This window comes from Heterodontus francisci, chromosome 7 (genome assembly GCF_036365525.1).
Source record: "Heterodontus francisci isolate sHetFra1 chromosome 7, sHetFra1.hap1, whole genome shotgun sequence".
Lineage (NCBI taxonomy): Eukaryota > Metazoa > Chordata > Chondrichthyes > Heterodontiformes > Heterodontidae > Heterodontus > Heterodontus francisci.
The window spans coordinates 43,391,391-43,415,540 of record NC_090377.1 but is presented as its reverse complement, the minus strand read 5'-3'; the positions used below and the strand labels follow the sequence as shown (position 1 = coordinate 43,415,540).

Below are 24,150 nucleotides of genomic sequence, written 5' to 3'. Positions count from 1 at the left end.
ATGCTGGTCTTGCCAGCGACGTTCACATCCCATGAAATGGGGAAAAAAATAAGATTCAGTTGTATTATCTCAACAGTTAAATAACCTTTCTAGGCTTTCAATAAGTGAAGTATAAGATGTGGTGTGCCAATGGTGTATTGCTGCAACTAGAATTGAGGGGAATAGGTGAGAAGGAAAAACTGTCAAATAAAAAGGGACTGGAGGCTGCAATGAATTAGCATGCAATCTTTTTGCTTCCGAGACCTGGATTCAAATTCAATCTGGATTGACGAGATGAAAGCTGCCTTCTCCGCTGGCTGAAAGGGTCTTAACTAAAATGAATGAGTTATCTTGTTTAGATCCAGCACATAATTGTCCACAATGTGGTAAATAAGCAATTTCACTGACTCTTCTGTCTAGCCTTGGGTTGCCCAGAATGGGAAATAAAATTCTCCATGGTTATAGTAGGAATATTCTTATAATATGGTTGAAGCCAAGAGGAGGGAGTTTGTTCTCCAGCTGACTGCGAGTCACTTGACCTGGTTGTGCTTGATGCTGCCAGTACTCATCACAGATTTATTTTTTCTCTTAATAGATTGAGCCATATTTGCCCTATGAATTCAACTGTGAAGGAATGTTGCAGAGAGTCAGTGCTTTTATTGAAAATCAGGTAATTTTTCTTTTATCTTCCAATGCAAGTGCAAATTAGAAATATTGACTTGAGAAATCCTCCTAGGAAATTACTCTTTAATCAGATGAGTCACTGTTTCTATGTTTTGAGTATAAAATTGCTGGTTGAATTTTTTTGTTGTAATTGAATAGTGTTTGAAATAATTGCAGTATTTATATGCTCTTCAGAAGGACTCTGTTTTTAATGAAGTTCAGATATGACAATTATTTCATTTGCATGTTGTGTAAATTTGTGAAATATTGAAAATTACTTAAATCTTATAAATATTTAACTCAACTATTTTAGTAGGTTTTGCTTATAAACTATTCCTACTTAATAAAAAAAAATCTACTGGATCTTAGTTCATCCATCTGATTAAAGGCTGTATTTTTGCTATGTAGTTTAGTTGCAGAAAAGCTAAATTTTCCTGTTGAAAAGCATAAACAAAAACAAAGTACTGGAAATGCCCAGTAGGTCAGGCAGCAGCTGTGGGGAGAACAGAGGAGTTAACATTTCAGATGTGGAGCCTTCAGTCAGTTCTTAAATGTTAACTTCTACGTTCCCTCCACCCATGCTGCCTAACCTGCTGAGAATTTCCAGCATCTGCAGTATTTTGCTTTTTACTCAATTTTAGAAACTTAGTTTATGCAAGAAATGTATGAATTAATAGTTTATTTAGCCAGATACAAGTTGGGCTTTGGATTTTTTTAAATAATGTAAATATAGCTTCTATTTGAACTACAATATTTTTTTAAATTGCTCAAATTATGCAGTAAAAGGAATAAATTCCTTTAATAGAATAATACATTACCCATGATATGATTCTGCTCTTTCCTGTGTCCCACATAATGGTCCGGATTTTGCAGTCAGCAAGGAACAGCACTTGCTTACCATTCACCATGCTGACAGCTGCCCACAGACTTTTTGTGGACGTTTGAGCAGCAACTTATAATTCCAGACATCTTTCCATCATGGCACTCTCTACGGGGATCTGTGGCATGTGTGAGCAGGGCAAGCAACAGTGTAGTTCTTCAACCAAATTGAAGAATCTTCGCAGCAGTCTAAATCAGGAAGTATAAATTAGAATGTTAATCAATTATAAAATTGTGTACAAAAAGCAAATTAGAGAGGGAAAGAAAGATGGTATTGAGAGATAAGAGAAAGAAAAAGTTTTAAAAAAAATACTTTTTGTAAATCTCCAACACTAATTTAATTCTGAAGGAATGAGGCTTCATTCTCATAAAATTAAAGCATCAGTGCCAGAGATACAAAGAACAAAGAAAATTACAGCACAGGAACAGGCCCTTCGGCCCTCCAAGCCTGCGCCGATCCAGATCCTCTATCTAAACATGTTGCCTATTTTCTAAGGGTCTATATCTCTTTGCTTCCTGCCCATTCATGTATCTGTCTAGATACATCTTAAAAGACGCTTTCGTGCTCGCATCTACCACCTCCGCTGGCAACGCGTTCCAGGCATCCACCACCCTCTGCGTAAAGAACTTTCCACACATATCCCCCCTAAACTTTTCCCCTTTCACTTTGAACTCGTGACCCCTAGTATTTGAATCCCCCACTCTGGGGGAAAAAGCTTCTTGCTGTCTACCCTGTCTATACCTCTCATGATTTTGTACACCTCAATCAGGTCCCCCCTCAACCTCCGCCTTTCTAATGAAAATAATCCTAATCTACTCAACCTCTCTTCAAATCTGGCGCACTCCATACCAGGCAACATCCTGGTGAACCTCCTCTGCACCCTCTCCAAAGCATCCGGCACAGTGGCGCAGTGGTTAGCACCGCAGCCTCACAGCTCCAGCAACCCGGGTTCAATTCTGGGTACTGCCTGTGTGGAGTTTGCAAGTTCTCCCTATGTCTGCGTGGGTTTCCTCCGGGTGCTCCGGTTTCCTCCCACATGCCAAAGACTTGCAGGTTGATAGGTAAATTGGCCATTATAAATTGCCCCTAGTATAGGTAGGTGGTAGGGAAATATAGGGACAGGTGGGGATGTGGTAGGAATATGGGATTAGTGTAGGATTAGTATAAATGGGTGGTTGATTGTCGGCACAGACTCGGTGGGCCGAAGGGCCTGTTTCAGTGCTGTATCTCTAAAACTAAAACATCCTTTTGGTAATGTGGGGACCAGAACTGCACGCAGTATTCCAAATCTGGCCGAACCAAAGTCCTATACAACTGTAACATGACCTGCCAACTCTTGTACTGAATACCCCGTCCGATGAAGGAAAGTATGCCGTATGCCTTCTTGACCACTCTATTGACCTGCGTTGCCACCTTCAGGGAACAATGGACCTGAACACCCAAATCTCTCTGTGCATCAATTTTCCCCAGGACTTTTCCATTTACTGTATAGTTCACTCTTGAATTGGATCTTCCAAAATGCATCACTTCGCATTTGCCCTGATTGAACTCCATCTGCCATTTCTCTGCCCAACTCTCCAATCTATCTATATTCTGCTGTATTCTCTGACAGTCCCCTTCACTATCTGCTACTCCACCGATCTTAGTGTCATCTGCAAACTTGCTAATCAGACCACCTATACTTTCCTCCAAATCATTTATGTATATCACAAACAACAGTGGTCCCAGCACGGATCCCTGTGGAACACCACTGGTCACACGTCTCCATTTTGAGAAACTCCCTTCCACTGCTACTCTCTGTCTCCTGTTGCCCAGCCAGTTCTTTATCCATCTAGCTAGTACACCCTGGATCCCATGCGACTTCACTTTCTCCATTAGCCTACCATGGGGAACCTTATCAAACGCCTTACTGAAGTCCATGTATGTGACATCTACAGCCCTTCCCTCATCAATCAACTTTGTCACTTCCTCAAAGAATTCTATTAAGTTGGTAAGACATGACCTTCCCTGCACAACACCATGTTGCCTATCACTGATAAGCCCATTTTCTTCCAAATGGGAATAGATCCTATCCCTCAGTATCTTCTCCAGCAACTTCCCTACCACTGACGTCAGGCTCACCGGTCTATAATTACCTGGATTATCCCTGCTACCCTTCTTAAACAAGGGGACAACATTAGCAATTCTCCAGTCCTCCGGGACCTCACCCGTGTTTAAGGATGCTGCAAAGATATCTGTTAAGGCCCCAGCTATTTCCTCTCTCGCTTCCCTCAGTAACCTGGGATAGATCCCATCCGGACCTGGGGACTTGTCCACCTTAATGCCTTTTAGAATACCCAACACTTCCTCCCTCCTTATGCCGACTTGACCTAGAGTAATCAAACATCTGTCCCTAACCTCCACATCCGTCATGTCCCTCTCCTCGGTGAATACCGATGCAAAGTACTCGTTTAGAATCTCACTCATTTTCTCCAACTCCACGCATGACTTTCCTCCTTTGTCCTTGAGTGGGCCAATCCTTTCTCTCATTACCCTCTTGCTCCTTATATATGAATAAAAGGCTTTGGGATTTTCCTTAACCCTGTTTGCTAAAGATATTTCATGACCCCTTTTAGCCCTCGTAATTCCTCGTTTCAGATTGCGCCTACAATCCCGATATTCTTTCAAAGCTTCGTCTTTCTTCAGCCGCCGAGACCTTATGTATGCTTCCTTTTTCCTCTTAGCAAGTCTCACAATTTCACCTGTCATCCATGGTTCCCTAATCTTGCCATTTCTATCCCTCATTTTCACAGGAACATGTCTCTCCTGCACGCTAATCAGCCTCTCTTTAAAAGCCTCCCACATATCAAATGTGGATTTACCTTCAAACAGCTGCTCCCAATCTACATTCCCCAGCTCCTGCCGAAATTTTGGTATAGTTGGCCTTCCCCCAATTTAGCACTCTTCCTTTAGGACCACTCTCGTCTTTGTCCATGAGTATTCTAAAACTTACGGAATTGTGATCACTATTCCCAAAGTAGTCCCCTACTGAAACTTCAACCACCTGGCCGGGCTCATTCCCCAACACCAGGTCCAGTATGGCCCCTTCCCGAGTTGGACTATTTACATACTGCTCTAGAAAACCCTCCTGGATGCTCCTTACAAATTCTGCTCCATCTAGACCTCTAACACTAAGTGAATCCCAGTCAATGTTGGGAAAATTAAAATCTCCTATCACCACCACCCTGTTGCTCCTACACCTTTCCATAATCTGTTTACATATTTGTACCTCTATCTCACGCTCGCTGTTGGGAGACCTGTAGTACAGCCCCAATATTGTTACCGCACCCTTCCTATTTCTGAGTTCTGCCCATATTGCCTCACAGCTCGAGTCCTCCATAGTGCCTTCCTTCAGCACAGCTGTGATATCCTCTTTGACCTTCCCTTAACCAAGTCTCAGTAATAGCAATAACATCATACTCCCAGGTACTAATCCAAGCCCTAAGTTCATCTGCCTTACCTACTACACTTCTTGCATTAAAACAAATGCACCTCAGACCACCAGTCCCTTTGCGTACATCATCTGCTCCCTGCCTACTCTTTCCCTTAGTCACGCTGACTTCATTATCTAGTTCCTTACAGGCTTTAGTTACTACCTCTTTACTGTCCACTGACCTCCTCATTTGGTTCCCATCCCCCTGCCACATTAGTTTAAACCCTCCCCAATAGCGTTAGCAAAAGCACCCCCAAGGACATTGGTTCCAGTCCGGCCCAGGTGTAGACCGTCCAATTTGTAATAGTCCCACCTCCCCCAGAACCGGTCCCAATGTCCCAAAAATCTGAACCCCTCCCTCCTGCACCATCTCTCAAGCCACGCATTCATCCTGACTATTCTTTCATTTCTACTCTGACTATCACGTGGCACTGGTAGCAATCCTGAGATTACTACCTCTGAGGTCCTACTTTTTAACTTGGCTCCTAACTCCCTAAATTCTGCTTGTAGGACCTCATCCCGTTTTTTACCTATATCATTGGTGCCTATGTGCACAACGACAACTGGCTGTTTACCCTCTCCCTTCAGAATGTTCTGCAGCCGATCTGAGACATCCCTGACCCGTGCACCTGGGAGGCAACATACCATTCGGGAGTCTCGTTTTCGACCACAGAACCGCCTATCTACTCCCCTTACAATCGAATCCCCTATGACTATAGCCCTTCCACTCTTTTTCCCGCCCTTCTGAACAGCAGAGCCAGCCACGGTGCCATGAACCTGGCTACTGCTGCCTTCCCCTGGTGAGCCATCTCCCTCAACAGTATCCAAAACGGTATACCTGTTGTGGAGGGAGATGACCGCAGGGGACACCTGCTCTGCCTTCCTGCTTTTTCTCTGCCTTTTGGTCACCCATTCCCTTTCTCCCTCAGCAATCCTAATCTGCGGTGTGACCAATTCGCTAAATGTGCTATCCACTACCTCCTCAGCATCGCGGATGCTCCAAAGTGAGTCCATCTGCAGCTCCAGAGCCGTCATGCGGTCTAACAAGAGCTGCAGCTGGACACACTTCCTGCACGTGAAGGAGTCAGGGACATCAGCCGTGTCCCTGAGCTCCCACATTGAGCAAGAGGAGCATAACACGGGTCTGAGATCTCCTGCCATTTTTAATCTTAAGCTTAACTTAGTCTGAAACTTAGATAAATGAAAAAGGAACGAAAAGTTTTTACCAATCACACGATAAAACACAAAGTAGAAAATGCGTTACCTTATCTACACACCACCGAGTCCTTTTTTTTTGGTTAGAGGAGGAGGGCGGGTGGGAGACACTACCCGTATAGTGTCTCGGGTTCAGAAACGGCCCAAATATATAGGGTTTTACTTACCCAGCAGTTCCTTGGTCTGCCGAAAACAAAAGGAAATTAAGTTTAAGCTGAAACTGACCTTCCCAGCTGCTCACTCGCTCACACTCTCTGCTCCCGAATAAGCTGTTGCAATGAAAGGCAAGTTATTTTAAACGGCCCAAATATATAGGGTTTTACTTACCCAGCAGCTCCTTGGTCCGCCGAAAACAAAAGGAAATTAAGTTTAAGCTGAAACTGACCTTCCCAGCTGCTCACTCGCAGTAATTTTGACATCATTCCATTAAAAATTAACTTATACCTGAATACACCAGCCCTGACTTTTTCTTCTGTATTTAGTGGACAACAAGTGGGTAGGTATAGCAACTTCATGCCTTTACGTGGTTTTTAATCAGCGGGGTACTGTTATAGCATAGCCTGTGGGGGAGCGGGTAACTTGGACAGCAACTTATTTCTACTTTTAACTATGCATGTGCATACTCTAGAAGTTGCTGTCTGATTTACTGCATAATAACAGTGGGCACAGTTAACCTCACCATTATTCTCAATACAGAACCCAGTCCAATGCTATTTATTTTTCTCTGTTAGAATCAGTCATACATGCCCAAAGCTTAAACCAATGTAAAGAGATTGTGCAGTATCACAAACATTTCTGGTTACTCAATAAGTTCTAGTTAGATTTGATAATTCCAAGCAACTGAATTTATACCAGAGTTCTAGCTCCACAGTTTGTAAGAATGCGTTTTCTGACACTAGGCATTGTCACTCAATCACAACTAATTTAAGGCTGATAAAGGATCCATTCAGAAGGCTGGAAGAGGTAATAAAATCCAAGACAGCTTAAATAGCCGGATCTGGTCTATGTCTTAACTGACTGACTAGTACTCAGTCATTCCACTCATTTTGTTTTTACACTGCACTTTCTACGTGGAGGAATTTACGAAATGAATGGAGGATGGGGCACATCAGAGTCTGTGCAATCTTGACCTTGAGCTTTATTTCAAAAGCTTCAGGTAAAAATCAATCGAAAAATACCTGATTTTTTATCTGTAGCAAGATACCTACAGTAGGCGGTCTCGAACACAGGAAGCAGGAGAGCAAAGCACTCTCAGCATTGTTGGCAACTTACTGACTCTGCTTGGCATGCTAACTACCAGCTGATGAGGAAGCAATATAACACGGCAAGCTGCCATATGCCAATTTCCCAGATTCTGACTTCAGTAAACTATTGCTAATATTCCAGCATTTAGGAGCAAAGACAACACTGCAATGGATATTAAGTGACTACTATATTTTTATTTGGGAAGGACAAGAACCATAAGTTATACACTCTTTTTGTGATGTCACATTTAGCATGATCTTTCAACATGATTTATAATTGGAAGCAAATGAGAAGTTTTGCAAATCCATTTATGAAAATGTTGCCCTTTTAAAAGCATGATTACTGCCTTTTAGATTCTGCCACTAGCACGATACTATTTTGGCCGGAACAATTACTACAATGCAAAACAAAAAGCTGGTTTGGTCCTAATGAACTGAGATTGCAAGACATTCAGCATGTTAAGTCACTGTTTGAGGTGAAGGAGGTTTGTTACTTATGGCCAACAAAAATGGTGTCATGGCAAACAGTACTTGGCATAGCCACTTGATCATCGGGCACCATTTAAATGCTTCTTGCTAGCTGTAGAGGTCGATTGGTTGCTCTGCTGCAACTTGTCGGTCAGCGAGGGCAAGAAATCATCCGGCATTCATGGGCAACCAGCCAGCAGAGAGAAACAAATTTTTTTGGACCTCAGAGGTGCACTTCTACTTCTCTTAGGCATATAAAAATTTCCAGGGCCTTTTTTTTTTTGAGTGGCCTCGGACTGCTGGTTAGTTTAGTCTAGACCTAGTACAACTGGACAGAGCATGCATGGTACAAGCTGTGCCCATTTGTACCTAAATTTCAACTGGGGCCCTACTAATGTTGTGGAACCCTTTTGATGTACCTCTGCTGTGACATATGTGCATCCCAAAATTTATTGGCAATTTGTTTTTTTTTAAGTTTATGGGAATCTTTGAGAGCAGCATGCAGCTGGAAGCTTATGATAATGTAAGGCCTGCTTCCACCTGCCCCACCACACCCTCAATTCGAACGATCCAAACTAATTTATGCCTAGTGTTACGACCGACCGCTGCTGTCAAAACCCCCAATCAAAATATACGATTCTGATTGTAGTGGGACCAAAGCACTGTTAATTCAATCCCATTGCTCCACAGATAGGTTAACCTATCATTTAAAACTTTCCAAATTAAAGGAAGACCCAACCAAATTGTACCATCCATTAACCCCCAAATGAGGCTAACCAAACCAGGTGTCTTTAAATCAATAAATTAACTCTTTAATTAGAAGAACTAAATTCTTAAACACAATGGAAAATATAAACAACATTTATAATAGAAACAAAATTAGAGTCCTTGCAAATTTACAGTCCAATGTTGCTCGAAGTCCTCACAGGATGTTGCTTTCCTTCTCCAGCAAATTTCAACAATTAATGACTTGCAAACACTTTCAACAGAATCAATCTGACTTTAGAGTTTTTGAGGGATAAAAGATTGTCAGAGTCTAACTTCCCTTTCTTCAATTTAAATTACAAGAGATCTCTGTTTTGGCTTGACTTTTTCTTAGAATTTTAAGAGATAATAATAAAGACTAAAATCCTCTTCAGTTTAAATGGTAGAGAGCTCTTTTTCCAGGTGCTAACATCAGCTGTCCTCTGTGTCTGTGCCTGTTAGAACAAGCTGTCTCTCAAAAAAAAAGCCAGTTCAGACTGAATTGAAACAAATGTATCGCATCAGGCTCACTCCCAGTGGCTATATCTATGGTAACGTGAATGCACCCTTTGAATCGCAGTCTCCAAATGGCTGTTTCTAAGGCAATAAAAATGCACCTTCCTATAATTCCTAAGGCTTGCCAGCTCTTAAATCAGTATTGATCCCTTGCAAGCCTTAAAGGCAAACCGCATATTCCGAAAAAAAACTACACGACCATGACATTAGCTTAAAAAGAGTAAGTGGCTGCAGGGCAGAAAAAGCATCTGAGCAGCACTTTTCAGGTATAAGAAGGCAATTGGAATCCATCTTTAGATGTGGCTCACTGCAGTTTTTAAATATATATACAAACCTGCCGGGTGTTATGGAGTGCAAAGTTCTTCTATTTGTCGCACTGATTCATTCTTCTCCTGTTTTGCTCTAAATATTGCTGTTTAATTTTTGTTGTCTTTAGTTTATTTGTTCACCCCCTTTTTCAACTATTTTCTTTTCAAATTCTTCCATCCAAAGCCTTCATCACAATCCTTTCTGCAACTCTGACTACACTATTTCCTTTTCTTTCCTATTCTTCCAGTGCAACTGTTTATTTTAACTGTCATATGCAGGATAATTCACACTAAACACAGGATATACAGAATCATCTAATTTACTCTCATTTTCAACAGCAGACTGGGAATTATGGATTTTACCCATCCTCTATTTCTGTTTCTTGCTATTTTTTTCCCATGTTGCCATTGTGGTAGCATTAAGGCAAGTTTAAAAAAATTGGAGTATCAGATCTTGCTCCACTCAGCACTTTGCTGTGTCCCACAGTAATTTAATCTCTCCATTTTCTGTCTGTTATATGTCAATAAGTACGAAGAGCTTATGGACTTCTTTATCACTAAGATCGAGACCATCCAATCAGCTGCCTCTGCCCCCTCCCTCCCTTCCACTAACCCACCTGGCCATACCTCCTCTAATGTTTCCCCCTGCCCTAGCCCTCAACTTACCTCTTTCTCTAGTTTCTCTCCTGTCTCCCCATATGTCCTTTCTGAGCTCATCTTGTCCATGATGACCCACCTGCTGTTCCCTCGATCCTATTCCTACTAATCTGCTGATCACCCAACTTCCCCTCCTGATCCCCATGTTAGCTGATATTGTTAACAGTTCTCTCTCCAAGTGTTGTCCCTCTCTCCTTTCAATCTGCCGTCATCACCCCTCTTAAAACCCTTGACTCGACCATCCTTGCAAGCTACCACGCTGTCTCCAACTTTCCTTTTCTCTCAAGTCCTTGAAGGTGTTGCCGCCTCCCAAATCCGTTCCCATCTTTCCCGGAACTCCATGTTTGAATCCCTCCAATTAGGTTTCTGCCTCTGCCACAGTCACAAATGACATCCTTTGTGACTGTGGCAAAGGTAACCTTTCCCTCCTTTTCCTTCTCGACTTGTCTACAGCCTTTGACACAGTTCACCACACCATCCTCATGTACCCCCTCTCCACTGTTATCCAGCTAGGTGAGACTGCACTCACCTGGTTCCATTCTTATGTATCTAATTTTAGCCAGAGTATCACTTGCAATGGCTTCTCCTGCTCCCGCACTGTTACTCTGGTGTTCCCCCAAGGATCTATCCTTGGCCTCCTCCTATTTCTCATCTCCATGCTGTCCCTTGGTGACATTATCTGAAAGCATAGCAGTTTTCGCACATGCTGACAACATCCAGCTCTACCTCACCACCACCTCTTTCGACTCCTCCACTTTTGCTAAGTTATCAGATTGCTTCTCCAACATCTGATACTGAATGACCAGAAATTTCCTCCAATTAAATATTGGGAAGACTGAAGCCATTCTTTTCAGTTCCCGGTCCAAAATCTGTTCCCTAGCTACTGACTCCATCCCTCTGCCGGGATGTCTGAGATCAAGCCAGTCTGTTCACAACTTTAGTGTCACATTTGACCCCGAGCTGAGCTTCCGACCTCATTAGTGCCATCACTAAGACCACCTATTTCCACCTCCGTAACATCGCCTGACTTCACCCGTCTCAGCTGATCTGCTGCTTAAACCCTCATTCATGCCTTCGTTACCTCTAGACTTGACTATTCCAATGCAGTCCTGGCTTGTATCCCATATTCTACCCTCCATACACTTGAGATCATCGAAAGCTCTGCTCCCTGTGACTTAACTCGCATCATGTCCCGCTTCCCGATCACTCCTGTGCTCGCTAACTTGCAGTGACTCCCGGTCAAGCAGTGTCTTGAATTTAAAATTCTCACCCTTGTTTTCAAATCCTTCCATGTCCTTGACCCTCCCTATCTCTGTAATATCCTTCAGCCCTACCACCCTCCAAGATATCTACACTCATATTTCCAGCCTCTTAAGCATCCCTGATTTTAATAGCTCCACCATTGGTGGCCGCGCCTTCAGTTGCCTAGTCTTTAAGCTCTGTAATACCTTCCCTACACCTCTCCAACACTCTACCTCACTTTCCTTCTTTAAGATACTCAAAACCTAATTCTTTAATCAAGCTTTTGATCATCTAACCTAATATCGCCTTATATGGCTTGGTGTCATTTTGTTTTATAATGCTACTGTGAAGCACCTTGGGACATTTGATTGTGTTAAAGGCACTACATAAATATAAGTTGGTGTTTTCGTAATTTAGGTTGTCTGTTGTCCTCTATCTTACTGGCCATGCTTAAATTCCTTTACCAAGAATCACCTTCACTTTTTTCGGATTATGGTTCTAATACTTGCAAGTGCGTTCTATAATAATGTAATCCCATAATCTAATTAAATTTGATGGATGGGGAGAGAAATCAATTGTCGTATATAACCATTTTGTTGGCCCTTCTGCTCTACCAAATCTTTTCACGGTATTGACGATACTTAGAGAGAAAGACTTGCAATTATATAGCGCCTTTCATGACTTCAGGGTATCCCAAAGCACTTTACAGTAAATGAAATACTTTTGAAGTGTTGTCACTGTATTACGAAAGTGCTTCCATGTTTTTATGTTTTATTTTTTGAGGACTTGTGTTAAAACTGAAAAGATTCCATGGATGTGTTCACTGAAAGGACTCTTGAGATGTAGTTTCAAAACAGCCACATGTCAAGGTTTATGGAGGTCAGGAGGTTGATTTTCTGTTGGGGTGTGAACTGGTTTGAAGACAGTTGGTGTTTTGCCTGCCAAGGAAAAAGAAACCACCCAGCTCACCTCTCTGTCTACCTCTTGGAAGAAACCCTGCAAAGATCCAGTGTGTGAGCGCTAAAATCCCTGGTGCTGCATTGCTGCTCATAAGCTGGAGAAGAACTGCTTTAGAAAAGATCTCAGTAACTCTTCTCCATATGCCCAGACACCAGACCAAAAGGGACAACTCACTTCCTTCCATACCTTTTCTTTTTTCCTTAAGAATTAGCAAGTATTTGGCCACAGTATTCTTTTTTTTTGTAACAGACTTCTGCAGAGAGAATTTCTGTTTTTTTTTCAATGTATGGGTAGGGAATTTAAAAAGGGAACTTTCATATTTCAGTCTATGTTAATGTTTTGCTTTGTTACCAGATAAGTCTTGTTTGATAAACTGATAATTTTGTTGTTTATTAAAGAAACCTGGTTGGTGTATTTTATTTTGGGATAGAGAGTAGGGTATATGATTGACCGAATCGGTAACTGGGTAAACATTTTAAAAATATATCTTGTGACCTGTGGAGAAGTGGGACTAGAAAAGTCAGTGCATTCCTCTCACCTCGGTCATAACAACTGTTGTAACGTAGGAACTTGACAAGTTTCACAAGATCTATTTTCTGCATTGTATCATACTACATGGATTATGAAATACCTTAATTATTTCAAATAGGACATTGATAAAAACTATGAAATTGGCTTCCATAATTATAGTCAATAAGCAGAGCAACATTCCTATTGAATCAAAAAGTTTTTTTTTTAACTCTATTCTTATCTATTTTCCTCTCAGTAACGGGCAAACTTACTTTCTAATGGTATTCTGCTTCAAACATTTTGATTCAGAATGTTCTTGCTTTCATTTTAAAAGTATAATTGAGTGGCTGTTGCAAGTATCTGTGATGTAAGGCAATGACAACACTTGATTGATGGTCTGATAAATAACAAATAACATTCGCGCCACACAAGTGCCAAGCAATGATGATCTCCAACTGAGAATCTAACCATCTCCCCCTGACATTCAACAGCATTACCGTTGCTGAATCCCCCACTATCAACATCCTGGGAGTTACCGTCGACCAGAAAGTGAATGGGAGGAGCCACATAAATACGGTGGCTACAAGAGCAGGTCAGAGCCTGGGAACTCCCCAAAGCCTGTCCACCATCTACAAGGCACAAGTCAGGAGTGTGATGGAATACTTGCCTGGATGAGTGCAGCTCCAACTCAGGAAGCTCAACACCATCCAGGACAAAGCAGCCCACTTGATCGGCACCACGTCCACCACCTTAAACATATATTCCCCCTCCATCACTGACACACAGTGGCAGCACTGTATCATACATAAGATGCACTGCAGCAACTCACCACGCCTCCTTCAACAGCACCTTCCAAACTCGTGCCACCTAGAATGACCAGGTCAACAGATGTGTGGGAACACCACCATCTGCAAGTTCCCTTCCAAGCCACACGCCATCCTGACTTGGAAATATATTGCAGTTCCTTCACTGTCACTGGATCAAATCCTGGGACTCCCTAACAGTAAATATGCAAAAGTAGTCCAATTATGCATATGTTAAAGTGAAATTGATCCACTTGGGAATACAGCCAGCACTCTTTCTTATTTTAAATGTAGCAATTTAAAGCTAATCTTACAATATTTGGTCCAAATATTTGCTGCTGTAAATCTTGCTGTCCTAGTTTCTTTTGTCTACCACTGGGAGAAATATTATTTTTGCTAAACACATTTCTTAGATAATGTAGTTACTTTGTGAAAATCAGTGTAGTTACTTTGTGATAGTCACAACATTCAACTCAATATTATAGGATTTCTGCCATGGTCAAGTGATGTGGCCTCCATTGAGTGTGCTCCAAGTTAAAATTGCGGCTCCCAGGCAATCTTGTAAGCAACTTTGTCAAGAGAATAAGCTCATATGTGAACCTTCCTTCTTTCAACATCTGAACAAAGACAGTGACTTGGGAAAGTAAGTATATTTAACCAGATGTCGATGTATAACCTAAAATAAAACTGAGAAAACTTATTAATACCTTCCTGAGTTAATCTGTCAAATCAGCTAAGCAATCACCAATATTTCCTTCCAGTGAAGGATATTTCCTTCATAATAGGCTATTATATATATAAAATTAGCTAGTCATCATTCACGATGTGTAACATATAGGGCTGTATAATCCAAAGTGCTAATGTTTTTGACCAACTTTTATGAAAAGTCCATCATGTATGTAATAAGAAAACTAACAGAAAAGCTGTTTCAGAAACATTTATTTATCAATATAATTGCGTTATAAATCATGAAGTTGATAGTGACTTAACATTCTTTTATTTGTTACTTGCAGGTATGGAATTGAATGCCTATCGTTTGAATCTGTGAATGATATTGTCGTTCCAGCTTATGACGAAAGCAAGAAGCGCTGCTTTTTCCAAAGTGATTTACTGCTTTTCAGCTGTGCAGGTTTAAATGAAAATCATAAAAGGATCTGTCCATGCAGAGACTATATGAAAGGACAAGTTGCCTTGTGTCAAGAATGTGTATAGCAGTTGTTAATCCCTACGCAAAGTCGATTGTATGTGTTAAAGGCTGGGATAGTAGGCCTTCATAAGGACCAAACATTTTGGTCATTAATTTTTGAAAGGATCCCTCAAAAAGAATAATGAAAACATGTTTTTATTTAAAAGTACAGTATTTCATATGAAGAGAATAAATATTGGTCATGCCCAGACGAACATGTTGAATAGGAAAAGCTATCTACCCAATGGAAAGAACAAGCAACAATTTTCTTATGTTTCTTGTCTACAAAGACTTTTTTTTGAGAAGGCTAGGTATACAGATGTAAATTGAAGTCGTACTGGTAAATATTCTAAATTCAGAAAATCATGCTAACAAATGGAAAATGAGAAATTGAGGTCAGCTGAATAACCAACAGTAAATAATGTTGGGTAAATGAGCATGCTAAACGAGGCTGCTTAGTAAGCTCTGGTTTACTTTCAGTTCAGCAGAAATCCAAACATACAGTCTCAACAAAATGGCTTACTTACAAGTTTAGAAAAGGTCCACTACAATGTTCCATTGTAATCATGCAACAGATAAAAGTAACAAATCCTAATTGCTCTTCTTTCAGGTTTGGTTTCCTTTTAGACATGGCTAGTGGTGTCATTTATTTAGAATGAAGAATCATATGCTGAAGTTGCTGGCAGTAATAACTGCTTGAAATATATAATAGTTGTTTTAAATCAGAGTTTGAGTTTTGATTTAACCATTTGAATTTTAAAAAAATGGAATTGTTGGTATGAAATATAAAATAGAAAGGATTCCTGGAAGACATTTGTAACATTGTAATTAATATTTGTGGCTTTATTGGATATCATTAGGGTGCTGGCAATGTTATCAACTAACTGCCTTTTAGTCAGCATCAGCTGATCCTAATTAGACTTATTTCAGACCACAAGTAAATTAGCTGAATAGGCATTTTAAATAGCAGCCTCCTGTTCGAAAAATAATTTCTATTGCAATTTGTATATAAACATCCTGATGTAAACTGTTTTTAAAAACCACCTGTTTATATAATCATATCATGTGTACTATACAGGTGAGGTGGAATTTCATATCTTTGCACTTTCTTTTCAGGCTCAGGAGTGTATACATTTAAGGAAGGCCATTAACCCTTTTTAGCCACACAGCAAATAAGCAACAATATAATTTCAGTCAAATATTCTTGTCACCAAATTGTTTGGATGAGTTACAAAACTTCAGTAGAATCATGATCATCTTCCAAATTATTTAATTGAAGCAAAATGTTTGATCAGATGATTAGGCCACATTTAACAGTAACAAAATGTGGTAGAAATAAGTATAACTGAAGTTCTATTTTGCAACATCTTTCCAAAATGTTCAATCTTTCCTTACACTAAATACGTGCTGATAGTGGTTTGAAATTATTGTAGACTATAAGTGACTAATGTGACTTTCAAAACTGTCTACAGGGTTATTTTAAGATGACTGGTATTGATCATATCGTGAACAATGTAAAGCTATCAACATGGTGGTTGATTAATTATAATGGTGCTGTTGATAAATGATAAAACCTTTTAGAACATTTGATACACAATTTGCATATATTCATTTTATATTTAAAGTTCAACTGTTATGTTGGTACCCCTGATTGTTATCTCATTGATTTTCATTGTGTGAATGAGATGTGTCGATGACTGAGGAGTATGTGTTTGCAGTAAAGAATGTTTTTTTAAAACAAAACATTGATCATTGTTTTAAAAAAAAAATTGTGGCTTTTGGAAATGAAAAATCAGTGATGCATAGGTTAACCTACAGCAGCTAAACCTCATTAAACTGCAGATCTATCCAAACAAGTTTGCACATTTGTATATAAAAAAAACATAATTTAATTTTTTAGGTGCTCTGTAACTTGCTTTGCTTGTATCGTGCTTGTAAATATTAAACATTTCCTGTAGCTAAGGTTCCATGTAATGTAAATTATGTGCCTTTGAAGGGTAATAAAGTTGCTTTAACAGCTTATATAAAAATACTATATATACTTCATGGCAGTCAAAATTTTGACCAAATTGTGAAATAAGAACATGATTTTCCTGTATAATCACAGAAGTCATAGAGTATTTGCACAAGTGGCATATACGAAATGAGGTGTGCTTTGAAAGCTGCACTTGCAAGCTTAGAAATTGTTTCCACAGTTTTGATGAGGAGGAAAAAAACTTTATTTTTCAATAAATCTTTTCAGTGAAGAGAATTTATGCCATTGGTTTGTACATTGTCTTTTATAAATATACGGAGTACATTTTGGACAGAACAGTTATCCTAATTAACATCAAATATCTTTAAATGCTGTATATTGTAACTAAAAGAACTTAAAGCACACTTCATGCACTCTTATTGTGCTGTATAGATTATATTTAACTGCAGCATATTACAACAGAACTTCCATTAAACTAATAAGCTGAAGACTCCATCAAAGTGCAGACAAAAAGATTTAAATCCCAATCATTGTGCTCTCACTTAAATATGTATTCATTTACACTAAATTGATATTTAAAATCAGGCCTTCCCTGAGTTTGGTAACTTCAATTGAGCCTCCAGAGCTATCCAATGATAATCTAATGCTCCATAATGGTTCTGTTTGCAAAGAAAATGGAAAATATGGGGAAACTCAATACTATTACCCCAGAATGCCTTAAACCCCTTAGCCATTCTGACTGCTGGAAAGAGTGTAACAAACAGTGAATAATCCCAGCTTTAACCCAACCGAAATCCTGATCAAAGTTTCTCCAAGTGAAAATAAATAAGAATGCAAAGAACAAGAAGTCAGTAACCTATTTCAGTTCTCGCACCACTTTGATTTGCATTCTCCGACAAATATCAGAAAATACTTGTCTGAAGGTTTTATGCTAAATTTTTTCCCATTGAATGTTGCATCACTTCACTACAGCCTATGGTCATTTAGAAGAAGTTGAGGCAAGATTAATGTATGAACACACCTTCTGACGTAATTTGTGTTGCTATCTAGGCCAGGGATCGGCAACATTAATAACGAAAAAAGACATTTTTAAATTTAGTTAAAAACCAGTATCTTAGCTGCAATACTGTTACTCAAATGCCAATAAAATATATGAATCCTTATTTTATCACATCTATTTTGTTAAAATATTTGTAAGTTATTTTTAAAGCAAAACTACTAAATAAAATTGAATGTATTATGGTGGCTAAAATAAGTTTTTTTTTAAAATTGCCAAAAATGGATGGGCATATTTATATTTGTGTAAGATGGATGCAAAAAATAGGATATGAAAAAATAACTTTGATTGAATCCGCAGAAATTGCATTAATCAAGGTCAAGAGCCGTAGACAAGTCTTTAATGAGCCGTTGGTTGCCGACCCCTGGTCTGGGCCCTAAACTTTTGAATTGCCTCTTTACGCTTCTCTGTCTACTTCTCGCCGCCTTTTAGGGCACTCCTTAAAATCAACCTCTGACCAAACATTTAGTCACCCCCTCTAAAGTGTCGCTCAGTGTCAGTTTTTGTCCGATTACTATTCTGTAAAGTGCCTCAGGCCAATTTTCTACATTAAAGGTTCTGTATAAATGCAAGTTGCCGTCATATATAGTTTAAAATTACAATGCTGAATTTCTGGGTAGTGTTGAGAAAGGTTTTAATTTTGCTTAAGTAGGAGTTAAGGAGCTAATTAATTGGCTTATTTACATGTTAAAAATTGTGAAAACTTTGTATTTCTAAGCCCAATTTGGAAAAGGATTGTTTTAATTGTTAAATATCTAAATAAAGATCTGCTCAAAACTTAGGTCAAATAAATATATTAAATTTGGTTTCAACATAACATCATTTTGCTTAAAGTTGCTTCCAAATCCTGCCCAAATTTCAAGTAATGCTCAATTTTCTTTATCTTAATATTAATACAATTATCATTGAGAGGTTTATCATTCCAGTATTAGCTCAGGTCTTTTAGTTAACTTGGGCTCTGTTTATTTTAACTTTTTTAGAAATGTTCAAATTTTATGCCTTGTCTGTGTCAAAGTAGTTTTCTACCATAAACAATAATTCCTGAAGTTTTGCTCCCCACTATTGTACTTTTTTCAAGGTATGTGTATTAACTGGCACATCGACATAAACCAATTTGTATGGAAGGATTCACCGGTATCTGCTCCATGCTATTCCACCATATGTACCCTGGTCCTGCACATGATGTTCATCCCATTGAACAGGGTGTACTTAATTCATTCTGCATTTTGCTGTACTTTTTGCACCAAGTTGTATTCAAAATATTGAAACAACTCTTGGGTATCAATGTTGTTCATCCTTTCATTTAGTGTATTCAAAGGATGAACCTCTTTGGATTCAACTGTTTCCTCTGGTTTGCAGTCAGTGACAAGAGGTTATCAACTTAAAATAGTCTGTGAGCTAAGATTTGAGGATAAATTTCCTTATACAGAGTTAAGAACATGGAATGTTTTGCAACAGGAAGTAGTTGAATCACAGGCTATTGCACTTCTTAAAGGAAAATTGGATACATTTTTGAAACAAACATTCAGGGCTATGGAGAGACCAATGGGATTAATTGTTGATTGATGTAGCAAAGAGCTAGCACAGACATTGGGTGAAATGGCCTGCTTTCATGGTGTAAACTTGGGTGTCAGTGACATATTCGAAATTATATCTTCTAAGAACTGCAGCTCTGATCCCAGTAGAAGGCCTTGACCAGTTTATTTCAATCTGGACAGCATCATAGTGGCTCAATACTACGGAAAAGACAAAAGCAAGAATAACTTTGGCATTGGTACTAATTCATCATGCACAATCCCATTCTTAAACCTAGTAGTACAGATAATGACCTTGTTAAGGATAAGGATGTCATGAGAGTTATCTGGTTCCCCAAGAACAGCATCTAGAGTTCACTAATCTGGATACTACATTAATGATCATAATGGCATTTTCAGTTAGTTCAATACAACCTGGATGTAACTTACTACAAGCTGATACTGGGGTTCAAATGCCTTGACAATTTGGGATATCGATTTGATTTCTTTTTTGTGATTCTGTGCATCAAGCAGTATATGGCACATGCTATCAGTGGATTGATGCCTGTTTTATCAGTAGTGCTTGATAGATGAGGATTTAAAACCTCAGCTCTACTAAAGCTCAAGTAATGACCATCTGTGCATCCAGTGTTCTCTGATACTAACTTAGGAATAGCATGTGGAAGATGATAACTTTAACTTACTGAAGCTTGTATTAATTCAACATAAGTCAGATCCTCTTAATAAATAGCCTTATCTTTTTAACTGGACAATTTGGTTAAATTTCATGCTGCGATTTGTGAAAAGATGTTAAAGGTAATTTTCATTTTTGGCAATGACTGCCAAAAGTGAAAATCAGACCCATCATTTGGAGAATATTGAAATACAGAAGGATGTGCATTTCCTTCCAATTTAGAGAGTCTGGTTATAAAATTAAGATTAGATTTTTGCTGATCTACCCATTTTCTTTCAAAAAAATTAAATATCATTCATCCGTAATATCTTTGACATAATGGGTCCTATAACAATTATTTTCAAAATTAATTAAACCAAGTTAAAATACAATGAGTTTTGGAATGGTACATCTGGGGGTTGGGGTAAGGGGACAAATTCTATTTCTGATTTCCCTTCATTCCAAAAAGTTATATTAATTGGCATCAAATTATTTAGTTAAATTTCAAATCTGTCATTGCTCTAAATAAGTTGCTCACATTTTCTCTTAGCATTGGTTGCTTACGTATCAAATATATTAGGAAAACCAGAAATGCATTTCTAATATTGCCCAAAAAAAGTGAATTTTGGTCAAATAACTGAAGAGTCAGAAGTCGAGCAATTAGCTTTAGTTACCTTTAGCAATTTAGTTGAACGTTGGAGGAAATATTCAAAAGCAGGTACATTATAGAATTATTTTAATCATGCCTACTAATGCATTAAAGAAAATTGCTTATAATATATTGTGTGAAATAGATGTTGTGTAATTCTAACCACTCCTACATGTTGAGTATTGATTCATTTTTCATTTGATTGCCTAGCATATATAGCAGACTTTATGGGGTAGATTTTAACTCTGAGCCACCCAGTGTAAATGGGGCAGCAGCAGCCTGAAAATGGCTTACCACCCTATTTACACCAGCACTAGCTGCCACCATCCTCAAAGGAGCCTTCTGGGCAGTTGAAGCACTCGTTTCAAGCAGTAGTCCTATTAATGTGCAAATTGATTTACAATCGGGCTCCTATGTACTTGACTGACTACTGGGTGAAACATACAAAATGTTTTAAAGGCAGTACAATAGAACACCTAAAAAGTAAGTTTAACATTTTTGGGCCACAAAGAGGAGTAATTCTTTGGGCTCGGCAAGAATAATGTAGGTTGCTGTTGGCCTGGTCTTTGCCACTCCAGTCCAACACAGAGCCAGCAAGCTACTTGTTTTTTCTTGGCAATGAGCTTCCGCCCTCAAAATGGACCAGGCTTCTGCTAGCAGGATCAGGTGACTGGTTGGCACGTTTTTCTAGTCAGCCACCAGCTCATTAAAATCTACCCTTTTATGAATAAAAACATGCTCACACCTCTTTGCCCTGCATATGTAATAAACAGCTAAGAGCTCCATCATCTTCAGTCTCATAAAATTATGGAGTCTGTATTTAGCATCATTTGTTCACTGGGGGACGTGTTTGGACCAAAATTGGGAAATAGGACAGCAGCAGCTTTTTTTCCAGTTACTACTGTAGTCTTGATTAGTGATTCTTTCCAGGTCTTGCAGTCTTCATACCTGTAGAACTGAGCCATCACTGCATATTTTCTTCATGTCTATCATTCAAAGGTCTCATAATTATGAGTTTGTTTTATTCGTGGGACTGTGTCAATAAGAAGCCTAGAAGTAAATAGAAAAGTTAAAGTGAGAACCACCCTTCAACATAATTGGTAGGACTTCTGACTTCCATAAGCCACTACCTCCAGGCACTTACCCATTGTCTCTCGAGACAAGGAGGCCAGAGAAGAAGAAGCCCCAGACATGGTTTTCAGCCTATTTAATAGCTGAAAAATGTCAAACACAGAAACAGAAAATCTTCACAAATTAAATAAATATAGCTTTCAGGTGGCAGCTTTGCCTCAGTTGGCAGCTCACATGCCTCTGAGTCAAGATCATGGGTTCCAATCCTACTCCAACGGTGCTAGCACATAAGCCAGGCTGACACTCCAATGGAATGTTGCATTGTCAGTGGTGCTGTCTTTTGGATGACCTGTTAAAAACTCTGCCCTCTTGAGGTGGACTAATAGATTCTATGACGCTATTTGATGAGCAGGGGAGTTCTCTCCTGTGTCTTTGCCAGAGTTATGTACATAGATTATCTGGTCATGATCACATTGCTGTTTGTGGGACCTGCAAATTGACTGCCATGTTTCCTATATTACAACAGTGACTACACTTCAACAGTTTTATTAGTTCTACAGCACTTTGGGACGTCCTGAGGTCGTGAAAAGTGCTTTATGGAATTTTTACTCTAAAAATAGCACTACCAGTTTGCAATGCAGTAGTACAACATCTCACACTGCTCATCCCCCAAAATTGGTGGGGTTCCCTTTACAAAAGGAGAGATACTGCTAGGAGTACATATTGCATGTATAGGGCTGGATTTTATCAAGCCACGACGTCGGGCTCCGTGGTGGGGGGAGGCAAAAGATTGTTTTGGCAGATGCTTGCCTCAGAGGCTGACGCCAGGGAGGGCTTGGCCCGATCTTCCGGCAGCGGCGAGCTCTGTGGTGGCCTTTCCCCACCCCCCCCCCCCCCCCCCCCCCCCCCCCCTTGCTGTTGGGCTACGGGACCTCAGTTTCCATATTTAAATCATTAAAATGAATTCATTTAAATATATTTACCAGCAATCTTACTGTCCCGCCACACCTTCAGCACAGCGGCCAGCATTCCCACGCCTTTAATTACCCATCTGGCAAAAGCAGGCATGACGTGTGGGGGCAGGGCGGAGATTAAGATTTTCAGTGTGGGGTGATGGGGTCAAATAAGCTGCTGCTGGTGTGTCTGATCAGGTCTCTGCTCTAGAGTCATTGCGGAACATCAGGGAAGATCAGAGTTTCCTGGATCGTACATTCCAGGAGGTGGTCACCCCACAGGCGGTAAGAGTTCAGGATAATAGATGTGTGGCCATGTGGAGGAGCAGGAAGAGGCAGGAGGCTTCATTGTGTGCCACTCTCAAAACCCATACTCAGCTTTGGAAACTATTAGGAGTGACAACACCTCTGAAGTGTGGAGTCCAGACCATTGGCACCAATGGGCAAGTGACTGCGCAGGAGGGAACAGCAAAGAGTAGAAATGCAGTCATTACAGCAGATTCAATATTTAGGGCGCAGACAGGCATTTTTGTAGCCATCGTCATGAGTCCCATGTGGTCTGGTGCCAGGATAAAGGACATCACAGAGAGGGTGCAGAATATTCTGCAGGGGGAAGGAGTTGTGGTACACGTCAGTACCAACAACAGACAGCAGGTCTTATGGTCAGATTTTCAGGAGCAAGGGAGGAAGTTGTAATGAAAGTACTTTTTTTAATGTTCTGTGAAGACTCGTGTTTTAAAATTGTGGAAAGGGATTCCTGTGGAGGACTGAAGAGATTATATAAATGCTGGACTTTTTTTAAAGTCACTGGACATTGGGACTTGGTTTAGAAACACACTGACTGGATGTCACGTCTTCAGCTAAGTAAACAACTAGAGACCTGGTGACTAGGGGGAGTTGTTTACGGAGAAGTGATTTATGGTGGTCAAGAGTTGGTTTTGTTTGGATTGTTTTGAGTCAGTTTAGGAGAAGCCTGCTAAGAGAGAAGCAACCAGCTCATCCTTTTCTCTACTTCTCTGAGGAACCATGAGAATCCAGTGTGTGATATTTGAAACCTCCCCCCCCTTCGCCCCGATGCCACATTTTCCTGGAAAGCCTGCCAGACTAATCCTCAACATCGCCTGAAGAGAACTGCTCCAAAAATATCCCAGTACCAGCTGTCTACGTGTATTTGGATGCCAGAATAAAGGGACAACTGATATCATTCCATATCTTCTTTTCCTTCAAGAATTAAAAGTATTTGGCCAAAGTTTTTGTTTTGTAAAGCGTTCTCTTCAGAGAAAATGTCATTCTTTTTTCTTTAACCGGTGCGTGTATGTGTGTGTGTGTTGGGCTAATTTTAGAAGGAACTTTCATAATTCAATCTGTGTATTAATGCTTTGCATTTTTACTGAATTAGTCTAGTTTTATA

General features: G+C 39.8%; 2 protein-coding genes across 6 annotated transcripts in view; one reads left to right on the top strand and one right to left on the bottom strand.

The window, feature by feature from the left end:
• Positions 1-17,088, top strand: part of mgat5 (alpha-1,6-mannosylglycoprotein 6-beta-N-acetylglucosaminyltransferase) — a 176,232-nt gene extending 159,144 nt beyond the window's left edge. The window contains exons 13-15 of one of the 2 annotated variants that reach the window (XM_068035083.1): positions 575-649; positions 14,147-14,304; positions 14,675-17,088. In XM_068035083.1, the coding sequence (XP_067891184.1) occupies positions 575-649; positions 14,147-14,304; positions 14,675-14,873 (432 nt within the window). In that variant the 3' untranslated portion in view covers positions 14,874-17,088. The remainder of the gene's footprint in view (positions 1-574; positions 650-14,146; positions 14,305-14,674) is intronic. The other variant, XM_068035082.1, reaches the window with a different exon arrangement.
• tmem163a (transmembrane protein 163a) overlaps positions 17,049-24,150 on the bottom strand; it is a 272,944-nt gene continuing 265,842 nt past the window's right edge. For 3 of the 4 annotated variants that reach the window (XM_068035084.1, XM_068035086.1, XM_068035085.1), the window contains exon 9: positions 17,049-21,765. In XM_068035084.1, coding sequence (XP_067891185.1) covers positions 21,705-21,765 — 61 coding nt within the window. In that variant the 3' untranslated portion in view covers positions 17,049-21,704. The remainder of the gene's footprint in view (positions 21,766-24,150) is intronic. The other variant, XM_068035087.1, reaches the window with a different exon arrangement.